This window comes from Nanorana parkeri, unplaced genomic scaffold (genome assembly GCF_000935625.1).
Source record: "Nanorana parkeri isolate BGI_ZX_2015 unplaced genomic scaffold, ASM93562v1 scaffold1185, whole genome shotgun sequence".
Taxonomy (NCBI): Eukaryota; Metazoa; Chordata; class Amphibia; order Anura; family Dicroglossidae; genus Nanorana; species Nanorana parkeri.
Window position 1 is genome coordinate 484,639 of NW_017307453.1, and position 20,767 is coordinate 505,405.

Consider the following 20,767-nt stretch of genomic DNA (forward strand, 5'->3'; position numbering starts at 1 on the left):
TGTTGGAAGAGGCCACATATATGTGTTTTAATATACCAAACCCCATCGTATGTGATTTTGCACATTAAAGTAGATAATTTTATGGAGCCAATAATTATTTTTTTTTACTAATTCTATAAAATTTTTCTTTTACAAATAAACAATTAATATGGTGCTCACTCATGACTCAAAATTCCAGATATCCTAGAGAAAACACAATAGACGCATCTTTTGGTTCTCTTTCTCTGTTTAAAACTCCAAATGGCTTGTCTGAAAGGAGCAATCAGGGCAACAGAGGGAGGGGAATGAATCTCTCCTCAGGTTTAAATTTGGGCTTAAGCTATTGTACTCTATGAATAGGCTCTTTAGTTCTAATAGGGCACCTAAGAAGCATCAGAAAACTAATGGAAAGAGCCTAGACCTTTTTCTGTTGACTGAAAATGAAAATATTCATATTCAGTATTCTGTTTACTTTTTTACAACAAATGCATAGGTCTGACGATAAATGAAGACCCTTTAGTATGCAAAAAAGGGTATGTCGGATCAAATTTTTGTTTTCAATATGTTGCTGTGCACTTACCCCATTGAAAAAAATAACTTTTTACAATGTGTAAATCCAAAACTTTTTGGATAGAGTAGAAAATTGTTATGACCCCATCAGGTTTTTCTTTTTCCTGTCTGTGTGTCGTCAAGTAGATTTCCTTTCACTGTTTGTCCCAGAGAGACCATAGGAAGTAAAAGATCATGAAGTAAGAGATCTCTCCAAAGACCAGTAAGTAACAGTAGATCTTTCCAAAGTGAGGGGATAACCACACTTAGACCCTCACTTTCAGTCTCGGTAACAATGGCTACCTGGAAATGTAGAAAAATGAAATCTTCCCAGCAGGAGTGCAGACAGAAATACATTTGTGAATAACCCTGTCGATTTTTTAAAATTCTGTTTTTAGTCACTTTGAACTGTGATAAATGCCAAAAAAAGTGCAATTGTTCAGCTTAAGATGCAGGACCAGCACCTATGTTACAGTATGCTGAATTATCAAGGATATTTAGGGGGTGATTTACTAACCTAAACACACACACACACCAGGTGTGTGTGATTTTCACACAGCAAAACGTATTTATCAACTAAAAAGTCTCTAAAAGCATATTTCCACTAATGCCATATATGGAAAAATCATGCACATGATGCATATATAATGCTGCTTCACAGTTTAGACAAAAATGGTTAGCTCATGCATTTACATTCCTTGCATTCATCAACGCAAGCAACACAACGTAGAGCTAATTTACACAACATCACCTTGGAATTCATTCAGGGCTTTGCACAACACACCTGCTGTGTGTGTACACATTACAAAGGTGTTTAGATTCCACCCATAGATCATGCTGGGAGGAAACACACTGCAGAGGTGTATACACATTCGTGGTGTGTTTATAAGGTTAGTAAATCAACCCCTTTAGTCTCTGTAGTCCATGATTCTTTTCAGTGGAGATATTAAATGGTATCCAATGACTAAACTCTTTTTTTTTAGTTTTGGACTGAATTGGAAAGGGTTAGCAAGCTTGTCCCGGCAGGGAAGATTCGCTCAATATTTTTATCTATTTAACCATTGTCACTTCAAATGAAAAAAGGGAAAATCCAAAATTTAGAATTTCCACTGAAACAGAATTTGGGGCGGAAGTCTTCCCAGGGGACACTTGTTGTGGTGACACTTGTCACCCAGGGTGACACTTGTTTCCTCTCACTTCCTGTTTCTACAGGACAGGAAGTGAAGTGAAATCTCAGTATTGGGAGACAAATGGCAAAGGAAACACGGTTTTTGGTCCTTCCCTACTCCAGAACTATGAAAATTAAATCTTAGCTTGTGCAGTCTGCTTGTAACCAATCCTGTGGATCCTCCCTCTTCCTGTCTCTTTATACTCAGGGCAGCGAACAGCACGCGGCCCGAGCAACGCTTTCCCAAGCTAGTTGCCAAGTCCGCCATTTGTGATTTACCCTGAATTACTGGAAGGTTTCCTGTGTACTAAACCTTTTGGCTTGTCCTTGGAAATCCCTGTTGACTGGATGCCCTGTGCTTCGCTTTTGTCCTTGGAAAGCCCTGACTACAGTCTACCCTGTGCTTCGCTTTTGTTCTTAGGAAATCTCTGTCTACTGGCTGTCCTGTACTTCACTTTGTCCCTGGAAGTCTTTAGCCTGTCCCTAACCTTTGATTTGTATCCTGTACCTGTTAAGTGAGTTGGGTGGACCTAGGGATTGAGACCTGGGGTCAGCACACAGCCAAGTCCATCTCCACCATCAGGAGCTCTGGTGAATACCGTCTGGCTCTTAGATTCCACATCCCGGGGGACCCCATGCCACCTAATCAGCATTGCAGCCCCCTGCCTTGTATTTGAACTTCCAGCTTAAGCTGACTTCCACTGCCTCATCCACATACCTGCTCTGCTCCCTGCATGTACTCCAGCTCTGGGAGTCATCAGCCTACACTGCTTGGACCCTTTTCTCTAAGTGTCCCTGCCAGTGTAGTGGAAAGGGTCCACATACCTGACTCCAGTTTATACCTGTGAGTCCCAATCCATGACAACTATATAGATATTTAAGAGTGTGTTAAGTGATAGCAATCGATTTACAGTTTTTAACCTTCAAAGATATTATGTCACTGAACACAAATGTTATTATCTGATCGAAAAAATGCTGTGTTTTTTTTACTACTTCCAAAAAATGGTTATATTATTCCACTCTTCTATACTGAACTGTGAGACAGTCACAATTGCTGTACTGCCTTGTAAGGACAGTAGTGCTTCTTTATATTAATTCTATATCTTAAACCCAATTGTGTAATCATTGAAGTATAAAATATTGAAATCAGCTGGGTATACTGTGTTTTCCTTTAAAGCTCATTTGTTAAAAATAAAGCATTTGAAATTGTTCATTGTGAATGTCAAATGGGAATCTTTTCTTATAAAGTACCGAAAATGTAAGAATTCTTGGTAACGGGGCATATAGCCTTTCTTTGGTGCTGATGTTCTATGTTCACACCACTGTTATTTTACATTCTGACATGTATTGCATTTGTTGCTGAATACTAAGAATACAATTTTTTTGCTTGTACGAAAGAGTGTAAAATGGGATCTTTTGTAAAAAGGGAATAGTCTCTTAAGAATGATATAGCAAATGCTGAAAGTTAACATAAAAATGCCACTTTTTGAAAGAAAAGGTTGTCAAAAAGTTTCTTTGTGCGTTTAATATGTGCGATTATGTAGCATAAAATGCAGAGTTTGTAAAATTTTCTTGAATATACAGGCAAAATATGAATAATTCAAAACAAGTCATAAGTCCAACAATGCACTGTGTCTTTTATATCTCTGACTGAAGATATCATTGTTCTCCCAATAGAGCTGAATTTGCACAAGTTACACCTCTGAAAATGCCAATGGTCTTTAGTCTAGTTTTCCGAGCTGTCACGTGCCCACAAGAAAGACTACTTATTGAGAATAATAGATCATTAATGTTACAGCAGTATGTTGGGAAACATTTAGAGCTGATAGCTTCCATTATGTATTTCAGTTAGAAAGCATCATACTTTTTAAGAATTATTATTTGGAACCTTCTTAGTTTTATGTAACATAACTACTTACAAATTAAATTTCATATTAACTTGTAATATAATCCCAAAACCTCAGTGCAAAGCTGTAGTATATCATTTTTTTTAATTATTTGTGGTTTATCCTAAAATGTATTTAATAGCACAAATTAAAATTTTATTTGAACTTGACTGCAAACATAACTAGTGATGTGTGTTACTTCCTAATTAGTGATCAAAATAAACTAAAAGTATCACATGACATTAATCTCTTGTTGGATTAGAATGCTGTGTCAAAATATGCTTAAGATGTAGGTCACCATTGTATAAAAAGTAGGTTAAATATCCATTTCTGCATTTAAGGGGTTCTCTACTGGTCACTCAAAATATTCTTTCAGCTTATTATAGGCACTTAAACAATAACTAGTTGTTTGCTATGCAGTTAGAATAATAAAGTTAACTCTGACACATTGTAAATCAGTCTCTTTGGCCAGCACGCTGCATTGCTTTTCCTGTACAGCACCCTGGGACTCCCAAATACTGTGGAGCCCTGAGATTACATATAGTGACTAGCTACCGTAGTCACCATTTATGCCAGCTTGTCACTGCAAAGGGCAGCCTTAATCAGTAGTAAAAAGGCACTGTCAATGGGGCAGATGGGCAGAGCTGGCAGCTAGAAAAATGCTTGCTATCCTGTCCATCTTTTAGAAGCACACTTGCCTTTTAAATTGCTGTTGGTGAAATAAAAATATATACTACAGCTATGCTGCAAGATGTTTTTCCAGTAAGGTTAAGAAAAGCAAATGTAATATCTTCTTCTGTGTAGTGTGTATCTCCACCCAAAACTTTTTGTTTTGGATAGCGCGGGTAAGGATTAGATCCCATGCCATGGTTTACTGCAGTTGGAGGCTTTGTTCGAGAGAATCCTTCACTTCCTGTCTGTCTGATAAGAAGGTTGTGGCCGGGAAGAAAATGAGGGCAAATCTCTCGAACAGCACCACATAAAAAATTAAAATACTTTTTTAGGTTAGGTAGGAGAATACTATAACCTCTGTCAGCTTTTTATTGTTCTCTGCTTCCCCCACTGTCTATTAAAAGGATGGCCCCAGAACAGGAAGGGTCCATCACTCTAATGTAGCTCCAGATAGCAGCCATAATTGACAAGGGTTCTAACCTTTATCCCAGTCTATCCAAAATACTTAGGTTATTCACAAAGCTGCTGAAGGATCTAGCCGTAGCTTCAGCTGATCCGTCGGCTAGCTTCGGTCCCAGGACCCCTTCGGTTCAGTAGAACCGAAGCGCTGCTGTACGGGCTATTCACTATAGCCCGTACAGCTCCCGAAGTTGACCGAGCGGCTCAGTCGAGCCAAAGGCATATGCTTCGGCTTGACTGAGCCGAGGTGAAAGCTGAAGCTGGCTGAACGGCCCTCTATTGGCTGACCGACAGCCTGCTACTGACAGCTGGGCAGAGCCAGCTGTAATCTCATGGCTGGCTCCGGCCACTTGCAGAGACAGATTAGCGTCCCTGGTTACCAGGTAACCAGGGACGCTGATCTGTCATTACACTGAGAACACAGCGGAGCCGCCGTGATATCCCGGCGGAGCAGCAGCCATTCAGAATATGCTGCCTGGCGCTGAGTGTCAGCTTGAGGTGGGAGGGACTGGAGCTATGGCCGCGAGTGAGCTATATCCATACATGCATTGCTTACAGCTCCCTTGCGTGTCCTATAAAGGTGCCTGGGCCAAAGTGATGTCACATTCTGCCTCCCTGCACCTCTACAGAGCGTGCAAGGGAGTTGTACAAGCAATTCTGTTGTGCGAGGTGCATTGCGTTGCCATTCATTTGAATGGCATCCCAAACACACCTCCCACCCACAGTTCAAAAGCCTGCACCAGAACGCACGGTACCACAATGCCGTGTGTTCCATTGCAATGCGACTTGGGTCGCAGATTATTGACTAGGGACAGATGTGGGTCCTGAGCTTACACAGGTTGAGAACCACTGGTTTACAGGATATATTTGAGCATCATTGGTTGTTTGATGCGCACTCTCTACAGGTCAACCAGTTTGACAATTCGAGTCAATGGGGTTATTTTACTGAAGGCAAATAATGAAAGTTCATTGTGTAAGGGAATTTGCACTTTGCAGCGGAAGTGTCCATAATGTTTAGTGAATATGTTGCTTATATCAAGCTTTTCATACAATGTTTATGAGTGTATAGATTTTTAGCTGCAGTATTTTTTGTTCTTTAAAAAGCAGTCTCAAAATTTGTTGGACTGAAGGATGTCACGGGTGTCTCGTGTTCTTTCATGAACATTTCTGTCCTGTTTTCTTTCTAAAGTATCTTTTAGCCTATTTCCTCTGGCTGTGGTTTTAGAGAATTCTGTTTAATCTTTTCATCTCTCTCTCCTATATGTTTTAGCCCAACCTCAGAGCTTGCCTCAGCCAAATACTTCATCACTGGAACAGAGCGAGGAAGAAACTGGCAAGATAAAAAATGGTCATGTAGGTCTGAGTAATATCAATGGAATCCACAATGGGGTCAAACATGTTGCTGCAGATCATAGAAAGTTATCAGCTCCTGTTTCGCAAAAAATGCACAGGAAGATCCAGTCCAGTTTGTCTGTGAGCAGTGATGGAAGTAGAAAAAGCAAAATAAGCTCCACATATTCTCAGAAACCCACCACTTCACCAGAAGGTAAGCTATGTTTTGGAAAGATTGGTATTCCTATTCATTTAAAATTACTTACTGACATTTTAAGAAGGAATAAAGTGAAATACAATAGATTCACTGACCTTAATTAGTTAGTGAAAGGATAGTTTGTGTTTATTGTTTTTAAATTAATTTCTTCTCATTTTTAAACGGATGCAATTTCTGAAGGCATTGAACTATTACAGGGTGGGATTACTAAAGGTATTAATAATAAAAGTTCTAATATTTAAATAGACCTTCAATTCACTACATTTTGGAATACAAGTTTATGTATTTATTTGATGCTCTTGGCGATTAACTTGACATGGTTTTGTTTTTTTGTTAAAAGTCTTAGGGCTCGTTTACACCAGAATGCTTTTAATATGCACGTGCTGCAACGTGTTGGTGAGAGTAAAGACTTAAATGATGGATCTCAATGTGTTTTTCAAAATACCTCACTGTGACCCCTTAGGAGCTCAGTATCCGCAGATCTGCCAAGTTAACCACCTCTTGGGACACTGTTAAATGACTATGCACCTTTAAAGGAGAACTATGGGGTCAGTGTTTTTCCCCCTAGTTCTCCTTAGGGTAACGGGAGGACACAAACTAGCGTCCTCCTGTTACCCTAAGCTCAGTATACCGCGAGCTACAGCTCTCGGTATACTGAGACGCCGCACCTGGAGCCGATCCCGACGTAGATGACGGGATCCGCCCAGCTGCTTGAGTGACAGCTGGTTCTGCCTATCTAGAGGCAGAGCCAGCTGTACCCGCCCCCTCCCTCGTCCGTTCCGCCAGTCAGCGCTGGCAGATCGGAGCGGGCAGAGAGCCGTGACAGGATCGAGAGGTGAGGGAACCCAGTAAGTGTTCCCTCACACTTTGTTCGAGAGAATCCTTCACTTCCTGTCTGTCTGATAAGAAGGTTGTGGCCGGGAAGAAAATGAGGGCAAATCTCTCGAAACGCACCACATAAAAAATTAAAATAGTTTTTTAGGTTAGGTAGGAGAATACTATAACCTCTGTCAGCTTTTTATTGTTCTCTGCTTCCCCCACTGTCTATTAAAAGGATGGCCCCAGAACAGGAAGGGTCCATCACTCTAATGTAGCTCCAGATAGCAGCCATAATTGACAAGGGTTCTAACCTTTATCCCAGTCTATCCAAAATACTTAGGTTATTCACAAAGCTGCTGAAGGATCTAGCCGTAGCTTCAGCTGATCCGTCGGCTAGCTTCGGTCCCAGGACCCCTTCGGTTCAGTAGAACCGAAGCGCTGCTGTACGGGCTATTCACTATAGCCCGTACAGCTCCCGAAGTTGACCGAGCGGCTCAGTCGAGCCAAAGGCATATGCTTCGGCTTGACTGAGCCGAGGTGAAAGCTGAAGCTGGCTGAACGGCCCTCTATTGGCTGACCGACAGCCTGCTACTGACAGCTGGGCAGAGCCAGCTGTAATCTCATGGCTGGCTCCGGCCACTTGCAGAGACAGATTAGCGTCCCTGGTTACCAGGTAACCAGGGACGCTGATCTGTCATTACACTGAGAACACAGCGGAGCCGCCGTGATATCCCGGCGGAGCAGCAGCCATTCAGAATATGCTGCCTGGCGCTGAGTGTCAGCTTGAGGTGGGAGGGACTGGAGCTATGGCCGCGAGTGAGCTATATCCATACATGCATTGCTTACAGCTCCCTTGCGTGTCCTATAAAGGTGCCTGGGCCAAAGTGATGTCACATTCTGCCTCCCTGCACCTCTACAGAGCGTGCAAGGGAGTTGTACAAGCAATTCTGTTGTGCGAGGTGCATTGCGTTGCCATTCATTTGAATGGCATCCCAAACACACCTCCCACCCACAGTTCAAAAGCCTGCACCAGAACGCACGGTACCACAATGCCGTGTGTTCCATTGCAATGCGACTTGGGTCGCAGATTATTGACTAGGGACAGATGTGGGTCCTGAGCTTACACAGGTTGAGAACCACTGGTTTACAGGATATATTTGAGCATCATTGGTTGTTTGATGCGCACTCTCTACAGGTCAACCAGTTTGACAATTCGAGTCAATGGGGTTATTTTACTGAAGGCAAATAATGAAAGTTCATTGTGTAAGGGAATTTGCACTTTGCAGCGGAAGTGTCCATAATGTTTAGTGAATATGTTGCTTATATCAAGCTTTTCATACAATGTTTATGAGTGTATAGATTTTTAGCTGCAGTATTTTTTGTTCTTTAAAAAGCAGTCTCAAAATTTGTTGGACTGAAGGATGTCACGGGTGTCTCGTGTTCTTTCATGAACATTTCTGTCCTGTTTTCTTTCTAAAGTATCTTTTAGCCTATTTCCTCTGGCTGTGGTTTTAGAGAATTCTGTTTAATCTTTTCATCTCTCTCTCCTATATGTTTTAGCCCAACCTCAGAGCTTGCCTCAGCCAAATACTTCATCACTGGAACAGAGCGAGGAAGAAACTGGCAAGATAAAAAATGGTCATGTAGGTCTGAGTAATATCAATGGAATCCACAATGGGGTCAAACATGTTGCTGCAGATCATAGAAAGTTATCAGCTCCTGTTTCGCAAAAAATGCACAGGAAGATCCAGTCCAGTTTGTCTGTGAGCAGTGATGGAAGTAGAAAAAGCAAAATAAGCTCCACATATTCTCAGAAACCCACCACTTCACCAGAAGGTAAGCTATGTTTTGGAAAGATTGGTATTCCTATTCATTTAAAATTACTTACTGACATTTTAAGAAGGAATAAAGTGAAATACAATAGATTCACTGACCTTAATTAGTTAGTGAAAGGATAGTTTGTGTTTATTGTTTTTAAATTAATTTCTTCTCATTTTTAAACGGATGCAATTTCTGAAGGCATTGAACTATTACAGGGTGGGATTACTAAAGGTATTAATAATAAAAGTTCTAATATTTAAATAGACCTTCAATTCACTACATTTTGGAATACAAGTTTATGTATTTATTTGATGCTCTTGGCGATTAACTTGACATGGTTTTGTTTTTTTGTTAAAAGTCTTAGGGCTCGTTTACACCAGAATGCTTTTAATATGCACGTGCTGCAACGTGTTGGTGAGAGTAAAGACTTAAATGATGGATCTCAATGTGTTTTTCAAAATACCTCACTGTGACCCCTTAGGAGCTCAGTATCCGCAGATCTGCCAAGTTAACCACCTCTTGGGACACTGTTAAATGACTATGCACCTTTAAAGGAGAACTATGGGGTCAGTGTTTTTCCCCCTAGTTCTCCTTAGGGTAACGGGAGGACACAAACTAGCGTCCTCCTGTTACCCTAAGCTCAGTATACCGCGAGCTACAGCTCTCGGTATACTGAGACGCCGCACCTGGAGCCGATCCCGACGTAGATGACGGGATCCGCCCAGCTGCTTGAGTGACAGCTGGTTCTGCCTATCTAGAGGCAGAGCCAGCTGTACCCGCCCCCTCCCTCGTCCGTTCCGCCAGTCAGCGCTGGCAGATCGGAGCGGGCAGAGAGCCGTGACAGGATCGAGAGGTGAGGGAACCCAGTAAGTGTTCCCTCACCTCCCGATCTACTGAGCCGACCTGTGACAGTCTCATTGTCACAGGTCGGCTTAGAACTATGAGGTGAGTGGAAATCACTCATCTCATAGTTCTCCTTTAACTTCTTGAATGTAATTATTTTCATCAGCAATTTGAGACCTTTTCTTACTAAGGCCTTTTATATTTTATTTCTGCTCTGTCATGGAGCAGTAATCAAGTTATTGCAGGGGGCAGTGCACCTTTTCTTTACAGATAGATGACCGTGCGGAAAAAAGGCCTGAACTAGTTGGGTATCAGGAATTTCAGTTACAACATAGATATTAATTGTTGCTGAAAGATTTGTCCCTGCAAACATTACCGGTAGTATTGAAGAGATTTAGTATGATATTCTAGAAATTTGACAGAGAAGCAAAGCTTTAATACCTTTTGCAGGTTTTTATTGCTGTCCATGTCACCAAGACAAGTGAAGGGGAATGTCTTTTAAGAGGCACACAGTGTTTTTGAAATCATTATTTCAAGGATGTGGTTAGAGCCTCTGGCAAAATGTATTGCGGTCTCTGTCTTTGTTGAAGAGACATCTTTGTTTCCTTTCAGATCGTAAGAGCAGGAAGTGGGGTAATATGTCCTCCTTATCAGAGACACAGACAACATTAAAGAACTGACAGGGTTATAACCCTTTACTTCTTTATCCAAAAGTTAAAACATGTCTGTGAATGCCCTCTTATATTCCCTATTGTTAACTAGTATTTTAAATGATTGTTTATGGAAATTCATTCTTAAAAATAAAAATATTTTCCACATTAACATGGCATGACAAGTAATAAAATAATATGTGGCACTCTGTGATATGTTTATCTGAGCGCATTTGGCATACAATTTCCCTGAAAATTATTTTTAAATATTGGCAACTGTGTTTTTGTATATATAGCAACATTATAGCCCTGATAACATTGAAATTATTCTCACTTTTGATACTGCACATCTGCTGATGTTTGCTTTTTAAAATGGTAGTATGGTTAACACTAGAAGCAAAGAGCATGAGCTTTTGTAAGCCTCTCTTACTAAGGGCAATTTATGTCCTAGACCCCAAAAAGGCAATATTGCTCCACTTGTGATCAATTAATTTAATCCTGTTTATTGTGTATAGCTACCACCAGGAATTGGTGGAATGTGGTCCAAGGAAGGGGATTTATCCTAAAAAACATATGTTGCATTGCTTTTTGAAGGTTTCTTCAACCTTTACATGGAATTACCCTTTTTGAATTAGAAATTGAATTATACAGACTTTTCTAGAATTTTTGGTAACACTGGCATCGTTCTAAGCTCATACTTAATGTTAAATTGTACCATTCTGGTTTTGGCAGTATTGAAATATTCTGACTAGCATTCCTGTTCTCACTATGGCAATATAGTCCTGATTTGATTTGTTGCTGTCACAACAGATGGATTTAAGCATGGCTCTGTTAGTCTTTACTGTGATGATTTGTGCATTTTTTTAAATAATTGATAATGTGTTGGGCCTAATTGTTAACATAGTTAGAAATGTATTTCTGATTTATGTTTCTCCTTGTATGCAATTACAATTCAGACTGCATACAGCCCAAATTTAAACAATGGAATGTTTACAGTGGCCCGTGCTTGTGACAACATGCAAGAAAAATGTAGAGGCAAGAGGTTATATTTAAAGGTTGTGCAGCATACTAGGGCATATAAAAAGAAATAATGTATTTTTGAAGTACAGTTTTTAATAGGATAACTATTGCTAGTGTTCTTAACTTTCATAACTATTGTAAAACATAGGTATAGCTAGTATTCTCAATTTTAATAACTATTGTATGTCACAAGTATAGAAGTATCACTCAGCCACGGTCATTTATTACGTCCTTCCTATATTTCCACAGAGATCTTTAAAAAAATGAAATAAATGCAACTGTAAATGTGAAAAGGGTAGAAAAACAGCTTATTGGCCATTCTCGTCATGAGCTTCTCTTGGAGGGAAAACAAAACGGCATTGGGCTGAAAGGAGTACAACCTTCTAACATATGGACATTCCCCAATCTGACTGCAACCAGCCAGTTCAGGCTAACAGTCTCTAAAGTCGGTAGGCACCTTTAGTGTTACCATGTGAAAAGATGGTAATACTCCTAGCAGGCATGGGGGAACACAATGGGTGACATTTATCAATTCTGTCTCGCAGCAAGGCAATGCTAAATAAAACATGTAACCTGTAGTGATTAACTGGCACATTTAAAAGTGAACTTCTGATTAAGAGAAATCATTTAACATGAATCAATAATGTCAATCCCAGCATTACCAAATAAAGTGGTTTTGAGATAAAATGATTAGAAGTCAGCAAAGTTTGCTTATGTAATGAGCAAATGTAGCTGCCCAATTTACATGCTGTACTGTATATAATTAGAAAATATACAAAAAAAGTTTTTTGAGGCATTAGCAGCCCAGTGATTTACATGTAGCTGATCTTTTTCGTTGTGTAGCTGGAACAAAAAAAAAAAAGTCTATAGGATCTTTAAAACATATGGCTGCATAATTATTTATGCTGCTCAAATGTTTAAATCGGCCATCCTCTAATTTAAATACCCCATTTTTTATTTGTCTGAATACTTGCATGTAGATCTGTCTGATCTGTGAAGAATCACACAATGTAGGAACCATGGCAGGTTGCTACATGTGTTGTACGATTCTATGTACAGTAAATTGGATAAATCTGCATACATTTATATTCAGCTGCACAAAAAAGAAAAATTTCAATACACGGATCCACTGATTCATCTGGTTTTCAAACCAATGCACTCACTAGTAAGAACTTGGGTAAGGTTTTTGTTGTTGGTGTGTCTAAATTCCTGTGCCGGGGAGTGAGGTTTAGAGAGATGGGAATTGATTTGGAATCTTTCCAGTTGGGGCAAAGAGAAAGACACTTGTATAGTAGGATTGAGGAAAGATTTAAAACTTCTGAGGGGCTTTTTCTTTCTCTAAACCTAAAAAATTATTTTCTAATATGGCAGTAAAAAAAGTTGCATTTTGCTATGAAGTTTCAGTTTGGTATCTTGGAGCATTCTTAGCAAAAATGTTATAGGGAGTATGCCCCCAAAAGGTGTTGTGTCTTCTGTAAATATCTACATACAATAACATGATACTTTTTAGTAAAAGATAATGAATGCTGTAGATTTTATGTCATGTCATACCAATTCCCTGCATGTTTTAATAACAGATATTCAAATCCCAGTACATTGCTTTTTGCTACCAGTTCACTAGTTTTTATAGTTTTCTATAAACTCTACTCTACAGAAATTAAACACATTTTCAAAAATGTTCTTTACAAATTGAACCTTATTCCTGGTCCTGAAAATAAGCGCAGATCATGTACCATGCATATCATATTCATACTGTATTCTTGTGCACTAGTGCCAGTCTTCTTAACAGCCTTTTCTTGGTCTAAGACTGAATCACACACATGTTTCTTTATGGTGTGTATCTTTTTATAAAAGAAATGTGATATGCAACTGCTAGACAATGATGTCCTCCTTGAATTGATTGATTTGCAGATTGCTAAAAAGTACAGTAATGTTAAAGCAGAACCATTTTTCTAATGCAAACACTCTGAAATTGCAAGTCTAAAGTGCATGCACATTTGCAAACCTGTGGGGCTAATTTATAACGTGTTTGCATACGGCTTTTTCAGAAGGTCTCCCAGCTGCTGTGCAGGCATAGACGCAGGACCTGGAATTCCCTATGACCTGTTGGCTTCAGCTCTGCAGGATGAACTGCCCAGAGGTCATAGGCTTTCTGCACACCCCTCTTAGTATGTCATTATGCGGCTGTATTTGTATAAGGGGCAGAAACCATCACTGCGCAGAACAGTGTGGCCCCCTCCCAATCCTGTCTTATGTTCTATCTTCTCATTTTGTTGACTGCTGCATTTATTTAAATGTTATATGAGACGTATACAAACATGGACTTTTTAGGCACCCACTTAGGCCAATTAATTTATGTACATAAATTGATACAATTGATTAAAGCTATTATAATCGATAATGAGAATCATTGGCAACGATTCTCAGCATCAATTAGTTGCTTTTGGATTAGTTGTTGACACCGCTCTGCTCCTCCGTTCTCCTCCCCGCTGGTGCTGGCTGCAGCAGTCTGTGTCCCTTTCATTCCCCGCTGCTTTCCACTACTGTATCGGCAGAGGCAGCAGGGGCAGCAGGGAGGAGAGACCGCTGTGACTCTGCAATCCCCCACTGCCCCCCACCTCCGTGTCGTCTCTTCCCCTGCCCTGTTCTTTTCTCCTTCAGGTCCCTCCTCTGCTGATTGACAGCAGGCAGTGGGCGGGTGCAAAAGCCAGCCTGCTATTGGCTATTGCACTTTGAAATATCCAATAGCTGGCTATTGCTCCCAGCAATAAAGTTAAAATTAAAAATAGAGAAAAAAACTTTTTGGTGTGTTATTTTATTATATTGGCTTAGAGTTTTACCCTTCACATTATTTTAAATCCATAAAACTAATTAAAATGTCTAATATAATACATACAATTATTTAAAAAAACATATATATATGTTGGGAAAATTCATTTTCAGTTTCGGCCTGACACATTTTGCTGCAGGAGGTGCATTGCGAATACCATTCATTTCAATGGATCCCAAATGCACCTCCGTCCGCAGTGTGATTGCCCGCACTGAAACGTGCGTTACTGCAATGCCCTGCGTTCCAGTGCAGTGTGATTTCAAAATATGTGCATACAGTTTTATTCCGAAGTAAACCTTGTCTGTAATGCTGCATTTGTGTATTTTATTGTATTGATTTTTTTTTACATTTTATCTGATTTATCGATTTTAATCAAAGTTAATAATCGGCTAACTAATCGATTATGAAAATAATCTTAAGCTGCAGCCCCATACATGTCTCATAACAATTGTTTAGAGTGGAATGTGGCACCCCCTACTTCACCCCAACTAATATTGGAGTTGTAGCCTTGTTTGAAACAAAAAAACAAGTTTCTGATGATAGAGCAGGAGAGAGGGAACATTAGGGCAGGATAGAACTGCCCTATTACATGCCCGTTTCCTATGAGGAAGTGAATACATCAGTTCCCTCAGATCGTAGCACCTCCCTCATCAACTCCCGCTGATGAGCAGAATATGAAATATGGATAATACGAAAGGTAAAACAGATTTGCTAGTATGCATGCATGCACCATTTATAATTTACAATTCAGAGCCTTTTTTTTAAATGCAAATAATTTAGTTCTGGTTTAATCCCGAATAGCCTACCCTTTATGTACACTGAATGATTAAACCATTTTCCCTATACTTTACTATCATCTTTAGTAGATCCCCAGAACACAGGAAGCAAATTTTGGCTGCTGCTAATACTCTTTTCTCTATTGTTTTAATTGTTGCACAACCTCCACTCTGCTGGGCTAAAACTACTTTCAAAGCTGAAAATAATGATATTATTTAACACGGTTTCTGTTCCCAATCAGTGGACAGGATGAAAGCATGTTAAAATTTATAATTTGTCTATAGTGTGATTATCTCTGCCATTCTGGAAGATTTACTGTGCTGTAAAATACTGGAGCGTTTGTGTCTTTTCAAATACTGAATTCCACTGTAAGAAAATTAATATTTCATGAAACGTATAAAAATTGTATCCTATGTTGTATGTTTTTTGCTCCTACTTCAGCTTTTTATTTCTGTCTCTATAGCATCATTTTAGTTAGCCTTCTTTCTTGTTTGCATTAGACTGCTGTGCTTCTTTGATTTTGGCCTGTCTCTTCTGTCAGTGCACGGAGTTCATCCTTGGCCCACATCAGGTTTGCTCCTGTCTGCATGAGGCCTGCAACTCCTGCTGTGGCTACTGTTCCAATGTCTGTGTGGGCCTTGAGGAAATTCCTGCTGAGGACCTCAACTACCACTTTGATTGTGACTTTGCCCTTTTTGATTCTTGCTGTGAGACAGCTGAGTGCCTGGAGATCTGTTTTGAGTGTTCTGAACTCTGTGAATATAGTTAGCTGAAAGGATGACCAAGGTCAATGTTCAGTAAGTGCATTTATTTACTGCTGCACTGACTTTTAAGACTCACATGAAATTCTAACCAACAACAGAAAAAAATTACTAATTTTATCAAATCCTAATACTGTAACAATATGTAGTTAAGACCTTGTTTTGCATTTCAATATTTTTTATGTATAAGTTAACATTAGTTAATTATACAAAAATCATGAATGTGCTTTTGAATTCTAAAACTTTGTTTATAGTCTCTTCATAAACGAGTATCTCTATTGAAATGAGCTTTTTGTGTTAATAAACAAATTGCGGAAGTTTTGCAAAAGTAGCATCTGAGATGAAGATCAAGGGTACCGCTCCAAATAGAATGTTCAAACTTCATAGACTTGTGAAAGATTTCTCAGATAGGAATATTTGTGAGCTTTACGATTCACCAATGTTTTACAGCCTTTTATTTTATTGAAGGACATCATGCTTTTGACTACTGATACTAGCATGACTGTTTAGCTGCTTTTCGGCATGTGAGTGGTTTTGTAACTATACATGCACAGATCTTGTTCTAGTGTATGGTAAATGCACAGATGGACTAATCTTCTGATAAACCTGGAAGTAGCGTACTGTTATGTACCTTAGGGGAGTCTGAGTTGACGAGGGCAGCCTCTCTCACAGCTTTGGTCCCGGAGCACCTGGATTGGCACAGAGGGGCAAGGGTGCCAGAGGCTGGTTAGCCTGTTGCGCCTGCGAGATGAGATGAAGTGCGTGGATCCGCGCAGGATGCGGATGCACCGAAGAGGATCCAGAAGGCTTTAGATCCGATGAGCTGAGGAAGCTGGAAGCAGAACACACAAGGCAGAAGGATCGTCAAGCAGGCCGAGGTCATCAATGAGCTGGCAACGTAGTACAAGGGGTGAGGCAGAATCAAGGTCAAAAACAAGCCGGGGTCTTCAGGGAGCAAGCAACAACAGAGGGTAGTCCAAGCCGGGTCAGTAACGGGTAATCGGGATGCAGAAAATACAGGAACACAGAACACAGGAAGCTGATGATCTGACAGCATAGGAGGATAGCTGAACACAGCCTTTATAGCCCAGTTGGGGCCAATTGTTCAAATGACACGTCGGCGCGTGCCCGTGCGCACAAACACGCGCATGACGCACACATACATGAGCATGACACGCACGTACGTGCGCACGTCCATGCAAAGACGCTGCTCCTATTATGGCTCTATGGTCCACAACAGGCGCCTGCGCATGCGCAGACGGCGACACTCAAACTATGGCTCTGGCTTTCTGACACGTACATCTTGTCTGTCATGTGTCATATGTACTTCTACCAAATGATACTCTTCCTACTGAGGAAATTCTACCCTAGGCTGGTCATCCCATACCGTTTTCACATGCAAAAAGGACTAGAAGAAGTGATATTGTGAAAATTTGTATTTAAAGCATGCCTTAACACACTTGGGGATCTATTTATAAAAACATTGGCATAGCTATTCACCCAGTGAAACAAGCATGTATAATCACTCTGTGTGAATTAATGTTCTTCATGTATCTTCTCTTCTGGTTGAATGCTCTTACTCTATTGTTTTAGGCTATTTTCTCTTCAAGTCATATGTTCTTAGCCTATTGTTTTAGGCTAGTCCAAAAACCAGAAGGAGCGGTGGAGGTCTCTCTTTGTATTTGAATATTGTTTTAGACTATTTTCTCCTCTGGTCAAATGTTGTTAGGCTATTGATTTGAGCTATCTTCTCCGTTGGTCCAATGTTCTTGGGGTATTAGGGAATGTTACAATCACTGCGAAAGACAGCTTAAATATCAGAAAATAACATTTTGCACATAATAAAAATATTTACAAGGGTATTATTCACAACTTTTGTGCGAATGCTGATATATATTTATGCAGCAAATTTTTTATAAATAGACTTCTTAGTCCATTGGGCCCCTAGATTTTCAGTGCTTTCAACATTTAAGGAGCTCAAAAATATTTAATATAACAGTATATAAATACATTAAATTTAGCTTTTTTTAATTATTAGTGTCCCGTACCTTACTCGGAGCTTACTGTGATGAGGAAGACTTCTCTTACAACTCTGGTCCCAAGACCCTTGCATAGTGGAACAGGGGAATCGGGGCACAGAGGGGCACGAGTACCTGAATGCTGAAGACGGAAGATCAGGCTGCGGATGCAGGTCAGACGACTAAAGATCAGGCAGAGGATACAGGTCTGATGACTGAAGATCAGCAGAGGATGCAGGTCAGACGACTGTAGATCACGAGGAGGATGCAGGTCTGACGATTGAAGATCAGGCAGAGGAGAAGTTGGGTACAGGCCGAGGTCAAAACCGTGACGGCAACGAGGTACAAAACAGTAGGCAAAAGTGGAATCAGGAAAAAGCCGAGTTCTGGAGCACAGAAGATCATCCGAATAGTTGGGAACACGATGGGTCAATAGCAGGGAAACAGGATCGAAACACAGGATCAAGATAGCTGGTAGTTGACGATCACTCAGCACTGGACATCAGGAGAGCACAGTTTAAATAGCCCGTCTGATGCCAGAGTCTGTAGCACATGCGCTAGCGCACATGCATGAGTCTACTCAGGGACGCATGCACAGGCCTGACTCCATGGGCCAAACCATTCGCATGCTTGTGCAGCGCCACTGATAGAGGCTCCTTGATGGGCTTCTTGACAATTAGGCATTTTATACAATGAATATCTTTGGAAATATCAGTGGACAATGGTAAAAGGTACCAGTAATAAGCCCTACAAATGAGACATTTCATTCAAGCTATGAGTGCTGCACTTTGCACTTAGTGCTTTGCTACTTGCACTCTTCTACGAAGAGGTAAGTAGAGATCTGGATGGAGGGAGGCCGGTGGATGTGGTATATCTGGATTTTTTGAAAGCGTGAGTAGACATAGAGAACTGGCTACAGGAATGTGTCCAGAGAGTATCGATAAATGGCTCCTTTTCAGATTGGTCTAGGGTCATGAGTGGCGTTCCTCAGGGTTCTGTGCTCTGTGCTAGGCCCCATAATATTCAACCTGTATATTAACGATATTGGGGATATTGAATAGCTATATTTCTGTGTTTGCTGATGATACTAAAATCTGGAGGGTAATAGACATGGGATTAGACATTATAACATTACAGGAGGACCTGGATAAAATAGGGGAGTGTTCAACTATATGCCAGATGAGATTTAATGTCGATAAATGTAAAGTAATGCACTTTGGGGTTAAAAATAGGCACGCGAAATACACATTAATGGGAAGAAATGGAAAAGGATCTGGGGGTCATTGTAGACCACAGATTGAATAATAGCTTGCAATGCTAGGCTGCTGCAAACAAAACAAGCAGACTACTGTCTTGTATTAAAAAGGGAATGTACTGTTGAGACAAATCTATAATTTTGCCACTTTACAGATCGCTGGCTCGGCCTCATCTGGAGTATGCAGTCCAGTTTTGGTCACCAGGTGGAACTTGAGCTGGAAAGAGTCCAGAAAAGGGCAACCAAACTAATTAAGGGAATGGAGGACCAAAGCTATGAGACAAGGTTACTAAATTTAAACATGTTCACGCTGGAAGTGAGGAGATTAAGGAGGTATATGATTTTGATGTACAAGATGTTCAATGGTGATGGCAACATCAACAATAAACTTTTTACGGTAAACAAAGACTAGAGGCTACCACCTAAAATTGGTGGAGAAAAGATTTAACCACAAGGGGCGTAGGGGCTTCTTCTCAGTTAGAGCAGTTAAGGTCTGGAACTCGCTGCCGCAAGCAGTGATTTCAGCTGAGAGTGTTGAATTATTCAAAAAGCATTTGGACAATTTCCTCAGAGACTGTAACGTACAGGTACACTTAAGAAAAAGATCAGACAGGGACTCATACACACGCATACACATGCAGAATCACCTGCATACACGCAATAGGTTGGACTTGATGTACCTGTGTCTTTATTCAACCTCAAATACTATGTAACTATGTAAAAAAAAGCCTGCCATTATTTTACTATGCTTGTCTTTTTTTGGTTGGTTTATTGATTGGCAGCTTGTACAAACCCTGTTAATACTATGCTTTAAGATTTTAATTGAACTGAAAACTGAAGTTTATTGTTACATAATACATGTAAAATAGTCAAAAGGCTCTTATAGCTGATTAACTTCAATGCTAGCAAAAATCGCAGATTCTTGCCGGCAGATAAATTTTGTCCTCATGAACAATATGTGAGAACAGCCTTAACCAGATTTGTTTACTGTAAAAAACAATAGCCGGCGCCTCTGCTGTTTGCATGTAACCATTCATATGAGTGGCTACATACAACTATGGCCTCTGACCGGGGTTCTCAGGCCCCACACAAACTGGACACAGCTAACTGTCCAGTCTGAATGCGGCCATAGTACGGAGTGCGGCTGCATCTAGATGCAGTGTTTATCAGCGTTCAGCAATGTTTGACTGCAGCAACCTAATTGTCCATCTAAATCAGGGGTGCCAACAATTTTGTGTGCGAAGATCTACTTTTTGTATGACAGGCTCAATGGGATCTACCAAAGAATGGCCCCGCAACGACGCACCTCCCGCAACAGAACACAGGGTAGGTCCGATTGCGATTGTAAAAAGGGGTCATCTAATTCCGGTGTGTGCGGATCTTTTGTACCAGATAAACAGAGCAGCCAAATTGAACTAGCGATTGCGATCTACCAGAAATAGCTTTGCGATCGAATTTTATAACGCTTTTATTTTTTTTAAAGGGAAACAAAGATATTGGCATTCAAGAATATCAGATCATATTTCTTGAAAATGAATGCATACTCATATCATCAGACTTGCCCAGGTCTGCTGAAATCAGCTGATCCTTCTGTTTCAGCGGGCACCTTTGCAATTTAGACACTTTCTAAATGTGAGCAGGAAGTTACTTTTATTTTGTTTAAATACAATCACTTAACTGACAATAATTGTAAAAATCGGAAAGCTTTTTT

At 40.3% G+C, this 20,767-nt stretch overlaps 1 protein-coding gene across 1 annotated transcript in view; it reads left to right on the forward strand.

Annotated features, from left to right (window-relative positions):
• The window catches only part of MDFIC (MyoD family inhibitor domain containing), an 86,377-nt gene that overhangs the window by 56,967 nt on the left and 8,643 nt on the right, over nucleotides 1–20,767 (forward strand). Inside the window, exon 4 of the mRNA XM_018568427.1 lies at nucleotides 5,984–6,259. Coding sequence (XP_018423929.1) covers nucleotides 5,984–6,259 — 276 coding nt within the window. The remainder of the gene's footprint in view (nucleotides 1–5,983; nucleotides 6,260–20,767) is intronic.